General features: G+C 36.5%; 1 protein-coding gene across 1 annotated transcript; it reads left to right on the top strand.

Moving 5' to 3' along the window:
- Positions 1 to 1,543: 1,543 nt before the first annotated feature.
- Positions 1,544 to 4,307, top strand: LOC113115308 (GTPase IMAP family member 8-like). Its single transcript, XM_026282827.1, has 2 exons — positions 1,544 to 1,668; positions 3,092 to 4,307. Coding segments are annotated over exons 1-2 (726 nt in total). The 5' UTR covers positions 1,544 to 1,667; the 3' UTR covers positions 3,817 to 4,307.
- Positions 4,308 to 7,791: the final 3,484 nt, after the last annotated feature.

Genomic DNA, 7,791 nt, shown 5'->3' with positions numbered 1-7,791 from the left:
CACAAGGTGACACAATAACAGCAAAAGAGTAGCCAAATCCCTTTATTTAATATGTGCTAAACAGTGTCCCTCTGCTACCATCTACTGGTTATAGCCTAGTGGTTTTTAATTTAATTTAATTTAATTTAATTTAATTTAATTTAATTTAATTTTATTTTATTTTATTTTATTTTATTTTATTTTATTTTATTTTATTTTATTTTATTTCCAAGTCTCAAGTATAATTTATTTATTGAGCCCCTAAGAGATCTTACTGTAAATAATTGAGATGTATTGAAATTTAGTATTATTCAATTCAAGTTTATTTGTATAGGACTTTTTTACAATACAAATCATTGCAAAGCAACTTTACAGAAAATACAATTTCTAAAATATTTAGTAGTAGCTTCTCCGTGGTGACTGTCAGTTTATGTGCATATGACAGACATTTTCGGAAAAATTAATACAAGACATAGTCAGCCAGACAATGAACACTTTTAACAGCAATTATTATATGATGTAATCACACTTGTAGCAGTATTTGGTAGTTTTGTATGTTGTTTCAGGGTTATATCTAGATAAGTATAGCCTCGATTTATAAGAAAAGAAAAACATAACAGAATTCTTCAATTGTCTTTGAGTTCAAAAATGAGTAGGAGGTGCTCTTCATCTGCGTCACATTGTGATCGACTTGTGACGCTTGCGCTGCGCAGACCAATCAGTGATTGACATCAAAGCACCTCGAGAGCGATTAGAGAGGAGAGTAAGTCTATGTCCCAATTCGCCTACTTATACTACGACCTAAAAGTAGGTACTTTTTTTGTGAGGAAAAAGTACATACTTTTGAATGTGTAGCAAAAGAGTATGCACGTTCTCGGACATACTTCGATGACGTCATGCAACGCGAACGACAACGTGGTTGCCTAGTTAAGCACACCACAACTGTTAACATTTCATTCATTCTTTATGTCCATTAAAATTTTATTTACTATTCCCATCTTTTTTTCTCATCGTTTTTTTTCACAATACATTTTACAATGTGTTCTTCTACCAAGTTGAGGAGAGAAGAAGCAGGGCGGCGGCGTTATAGAACCAAACGCAGGTCATTTGTGAGTCGACTGGTTCTGACGTTCATGTGCAATGTGTGTAACAAAATAAAATATAACTTTAATTAGGGTTAAACATTTGAATTCTTACACTTAAAAGCTGAGGGCGCATCTCCGCTGCTGCATCCGGCTGCCATGTTTACATCACCGCAAAGTCATCGCAAAGCTCCTCCCTCCCGCACGCAATTGGTTTTGGGCAATATTAGCACTTAGAGTGTGCATTGATCTGCACTTCGAATTCTAACCGGAAATAGTAGACCATCCGGGTATCTTTGGAATACTCTTTTCAACATACTACGATTTGGGACGTACTAATTCTAGTTTCGCATACCATTTAGGACGGATAGTATGCGAATTGGGACTCAGCATAAGTTTACTTGACATCCAGTACAGTAGGTGGCGATCATACTCCTAATGAGTTATTATACATTGAACAAGAAGAAGACGAGAGGAGTGGCTTTGATCGGTCTGCGCAGCGCGGTTCAAGCTGAACACACCTTATTTCAGTCGCTCACCTGAGACCTGCCGATCGCGTGAGGACAGACCCGAGCGTACGATACATTAACACGGTCAACTCCACCGAGTAAGTTTGCTCATGATGTCTTTTTAAAGGTTTATTTATGATCCACCAGGAAACAAAGTCGTCATTGGTTACTCCAGTCAGTGCTTCTAGAAATAATTAAAGCTACACTGGGCTTTTTGTTAAGTGTCATGAGTCTGGACACTACTAGTAGTCTGTTTACAGCGAATGAGAGCAACATCGTGGCTTGCCTTCCACAGTGTCTTACAGTGAGATTGATTAAAAACTAACATCACTGTACACTAGGGCTGCACGATTATGACAAAAATCATAATTGTCGATTATTCCCTTGAAATTGTAATTGCGATTATATATTACGATTAGCACAATTTAGATTGAATAATTTTTTTAATAGCTTTATGCCATTGTTTGAAGCCACTGCATGCCATATTGTTATATCAAAATAAACCAGCGGAAAACACTCTTCCTTCCACTCTTTTTTTAAGCCTCAAATATTATATATATATATATAAATAATAAATATAATATATATATATATATATAATAGAATATAGAAATATATATATATATATATAATAATAATAATAATAATAATAATAATTATTATTATTTTATTTTTATTTTTTTCTGAGAAACCAAACCAAAGTAAATATATGCATGGTATTCTGTTATATTAAAACAAAGAAATTCAAACAATTGGGAAAAAAACCCTTAAGATAATCTGTAGAGAGAACAACAACATATCTTATGCACACAGAATGATGTAAGTGAACTTTTTTTGTGTGTAATTGTGCCTTTAAACGATTACATAATTGTGTCATCTGTAATTGTAATTGCGATTACAAATTCGATTAATTGTGCAGCCCTACTGTACACACAGCAGTTATGCACCTTACTCTTAACGCAATAATGATGCGGTTAGTTGTAACTTTAATGTGCAAGGTTTATAGTACCATGTGCTGTGTTCATGGACCTTCAAATTGTATTTCTAGTTTTATGTTCATGTTTGTAGTCTTTCCCCTTCATTTCCTTTCCCCGGATGTGTGTTTTTAAGCTTGCTTGCCGCTGTTTGTCTTGCTTTGCCAGATGTTGTTAGTAATGCATTGGATACATTGTGCCTGTTTGTGTGCTGGTTTCGTTTTCATCAAACACACAGATCGCACACAGACCCCTGTCTCTGCCTGTTCCCATTCATCCTCAGCAGTACACTGAGGTTACTGAAGTTTTTATAATGTATTGTCATAATCAGAAGCACACTGGTCTGTTTGCACAAATAGTTTTGTTGTTTGCTGCACTTTATTATAGGTGTGTGTGTGTTTGTGGCTAATGAATATGAAGACTTCTTTATTGTAAAATAAAGTGGATGGTATGTTCTGAGTATATCATGAATACAAATGTGAACTGTAAAGGGTGCATTTATCGTGATATATACATTTTGGATTTATTGATTTATTTATTTTCACAGTGGATGAAGATCTGCGGATTGTTCTGCTGGGTAAAACTAGATCAGGGAAGAGTTCGACAGGAAACACTATACTGGGTCGAGATGTGTTCAGAGTCAGTAACTATGCTGGGCCTACAACCACACACTGTTTACAAGAAAGAACGAGGACCGGAGCAAATCAGATCTCCGTGATCGACACACCTGGACTGTTTCACACAGCCATGAGTGAAAAACACCTGAAGACTGAGATCCAGAAGAGTTTGCAGATGTCTGCTCCTGGTCCTCATGTGTTTCTGCTGGTCATCAGACTCGGGAGATTCACAGACGAGGAGAAAAACACAGTCAGGTGGATTGAGGAGAACTTTGGAGAAGATGTTAAGAGATTCACCATGGTGCTGTTCACAGGAGCCGATCACTTGAACAAACCTTTAGAAGACTTTCTGCAGGAACACCACGAGCTGCAGAAGTTAGTGGCTGATTTTGAGGGAAGGTATCATGCCTTCAGTAACGTGGAGAACAACGATCAAACTCAAGTCCGTGAACTGCTGGAGAAAATCAACCACTCAATAGTTGAGACGAATCAAGGATACTACACCACTGAGATGTTCAAGAAGACTCGGAGGAAGACATTCATGATAGCATGTTTAAAGATCATTGGCGTTTTAACATTAACATATGTATTGTATAAAAAAGGGAGATTCTGGCAGAGAGTGACACATATATGTAACAGTGCTGTTAAAATCTGAGTAATATTTGTCATTTTCGAGAAAGTATGCTGTAAATAATCAGGGTTCAGAGACTGTGTTTCAAATCACACCCTACACCCTCATTCACTATTCCCTTCATGAGTTCACTGATATAGTGCACCTGACAGAGATAATGAACACTAATGAGTGAATTCAGACAATGATCAACAGCTGCTGTAAAGATTTAATAAATCTACAGATATAAATATTTTCTGTGTGGTAGAAGGCTTGCTTCAGTCAGTAAGATAAGACACATGCATATGTTGCTTCTTTATTCATTCAGCCATGTGGACAATCTTAACATTATTTTGCAGTGAGACATTTTAAGATTAATCTGATACATGAAACTCCTTCTCTGTGATGATTTATTCAGAAGCCCCATGTTTCTATGTCAGTTAACACCCCTGATCTAGCACATCAAACTAAATTAGCTTCCTTTTACCAATGCTTTTCACTTGAGCACAAAGAGCTCTTGAACATATCAGCATGCACAGTCTCAACCCATTCTCACTCCAAAGGCGTCAAAAACCGAAGCATGGTCAAGCGCCCCTAGCGTCACGTTTATGACGCCAAATGTGCCTCTCGGCGTCGACTATCGAAGCACTACGACCTTCATTGCTTTCAGTGGGAAACTTTTGGCGTCAGAATTCGACACGAGGACATGAGATGTTTATCGCTATGAAATCACGTTCAAGAAGTCTCATTCAGCACACATCGCGCGATACTTGCTATCAGTTCCACAGTTTTGGTGAGTAGTCGTATATACGCTCTTTTAATGCCTTTTATCAAATGTATTCTGTCTTCTTTATTAATCAGATTAGTGCCATATGTTTAATCGCTGTATTATATCGGTCATCCGCGGCTGTCTTTGAGTTTCATTGCGTTTAAATAAATGAACACAGCTGCTAATTAGTGTGATTAAACTCTATCTGTCACGTGACGTGCCATAGACCTTCGATCCGTTTTATATTATTATTAATTTCAGGATCAATGATGTAAGTTGTATTTGTAGTAAAATCATGGTAATCACGACACAATAGTAATAAATGAAATGTGAAGTTAAAACACAGTAAATGGGACATTAACTGTAACTGTAGTTTTACTATGATATATTAATAATCAATACAACAATACAATAATCACCAAACCAGCTATGTTTGTATCACTGTAATGTTAGTGTTTTTATGTGCTTTTATATGACAGATATCACAGTAATCATGTGTTCTGTACCATGCTTTTAATACCTTTTAATGTGAATCCAAAAAAAAAAAAAATCAAATTAAAAATAAATAATAAAACATGTATTTTTCCATCTTGCAGTTCATTCATATCAGTTTATATATATATATATATATATTTATTTTCATATATATTTTGCTCACAGATCATTATTAACATTCTGTATATAATTCAATTTTATTTTCTCTCTTCTCTGAAAAGACGTAAAGGCAGTCAGCCCAGTGGTGTTTCTGGAGAGGGATTCCTTCAGAAATGGAGAAGACAGAAAGCTGCGGAGGCAGATATTTGCAGCAGTAAGTCTGTGATAGTTTGTCTCTTTTATCAAAAATTCCTGCTGTTATAATTTGTACAGCATTTGTTGTTTCTTAAACTGTTGCACTGTCCAAATACCCACACTTGCCATCTTTTCACTTGACCACTTGATTACTTATTTGAAGTCTTTCCTGTATTTGGCCTAGTGTTCGAGTGAGCATGATGACCACGAGTGTGTGTCGAACTTTTCATGACCTGATGACTGTGTTTCCCAATCCTGATCCTGGAGAACCCCAGCACTGCACGGTTTTGGTGTCTTTCTTATCTGCCTTGGAGTCTTCACTGATGAGCTGATGAGTTGAATCAGGTGTGTTTGATCAGGGAGACATCTCAAATGTGCAGTGTTGGGGTTCTCCAGGACCAGGATTGGGAGCCACTGCCTTATGGGACACTTATGTGTTTACAGAGATTTTTAATATCTAATTATCAATATTTCACATACTGTACATTGGACACCTTTCCATGACCTCTTGTGAGATCTCGGCAAAAAGTCTGACGATTTATTCCAAAACATGATGCATGATGGGATACACTAAGCTTTGTATAGTGCTCCGGAGCAGTATTGGAGAGGTTTAGTGTGTGTTAAGGACGCTGTGCTTTGGCATTATTAAGACCGGGGACAGTCTTGTGCACACACTGTCACGTACACACACTCTCAAGCGGCCAAGACTGCAAGTGTGGGTATCTGGACAGGGTCAAAGTCTTAAAAAAGATCCCTAAACACATCACAGTCTTAATAATCCAGTTTAACACTTGTATGATATTTTACAAGCCCCAGGACGGTCTCATCTGACACTATCAAAAGAATTCATATGACTATAGCTTGTTATAAATTACTTGCTTTCAATAATGGATGCATTTAACATTTAATTATACAGCATCTTTACAGAGGTGTAATGTACAAGCTGCACGTAATTAATAATATGTCCTTCCTTCTGTCTTACAGGATTTTTTCCAGATAATGCTGTTCTTCTTTTTCAGGTCTAAAATATCGAGCTCAACAGCTATTTTAAGAGCCAACCCTCACAAACCTTCCTAAAAACTAAAAGAGCTATTACTGAGTCTCAGCGAATCTTGCCATGATCAGCTCTTCCCAGGTACATTTGTTTAGAATATTTTTTAATCAACATTTACTCATCAAATGCTCTGGTCTGAATCTTACTTTAAATTAACTTAATTATGTTTAATGAGCAATATTAATTGCACAGAGAGTAAGTAGAGATTTTCTTGTTTCACAGAAGAGGTAAGGAAACCAAGGAAATGATTTGCTCAGGATGAGGAATGAAGATGGCCATCTTGAGCCCAAACAAACAGAAGTCCTCTGGTATGTGTGTGTTGAAGCAATGCTGTGTTATACAACATTTTATGATGATCTCTCACAGAACTGGTCATGTCAGCCTTGATTTCTTTTTATACTATTACAATTACAGCATGTTAGCAAAGTGTGACTGGACATTTTTAATATTATGTTTTTAAAAACACACCACCTGTTTTAAAAGCAGACAAGTATCATGAAATTGGTTTAGTTGATATAAATACCAATTGGCATTATTTCATTGTTTTGTAAATGTTATGTTATTAATTGTGAATTGATAGTTGATTGGTTTGAAGCCAGGTCTTACACTGCACAGACTAAAACACATTTGTGAGAGAAGTCAGGAACTTTGGAGAAAGATTCTAGAGGAAAAAAACACATTTACTGCAACATTAGATCAGTTCTAGAGTCTCTGAGAACTACACATGCTAATGCAGTCTCATGAGCAAGACCTTTGCTTCTGTAACTTTTTCTTAATTCTTGCAGAATGACATTTATTGCAGTATTTTTATTTGTACAGATGATCTCATCAGCCAAATGAGGGGTTTTGACCAAGTGATGCTCTTGAAAGGAGAGAAAGAAGAGGATGTGGTAAATTCTCTTCAGAGAAAAAGCTTCTCAAAAGGTCTCAAACAGCTTGAAGAATGGTAAGTGTACAGTACTACAAGGGTCATAGTTGCTCACCCTACTAAAATCACACAGAACATAAGCTGAACTCTCTGTTCATTAAACAACTTCTTCTGCATTGTGTGTTTCACTTTGACCAGGTCTGGGATGTTAGGACTGAGAGATCCTCTGGATGAGAACAAGCTACACCACATCAGTGCTGGATATCAACCACAAACTGTTTCCAGACACGAGAGAAGATGATCACGATGGGGAGATGAAACCAGTTTAGATGTGATGATGGGAATCATTATTTTCTGGAACAGTATCACATGTCTTATATGTATCACATGATCTGTATCACAGTTGACTGGATGGGACTGTGTGACTTTGAAGGACATTTCATCACTCATCTGTGTGAACTGATTTATATATGAGGTTAATGTATCTTTGATGATAATTATTTTCATTGAATCTTATTTGTCTTGATGCTACTTTATCAA

Source organism: Carassius auratus, chromosome 1, assembly GCF_003368295.1.
Source record: "Carassius auratus strain Wakin chromosome 1, ASM336829v1, whole genome shotgun sequence".
Lineage (NCBI taxonomy): Eukaryota > Metazoa > Chordata > Actinopteri > Cypriniformes > Cyprinidae > Carassius > Carassius auratus.
This window is presented reverse-complemented; position numbering and strand designations above follow the sequence as displayed.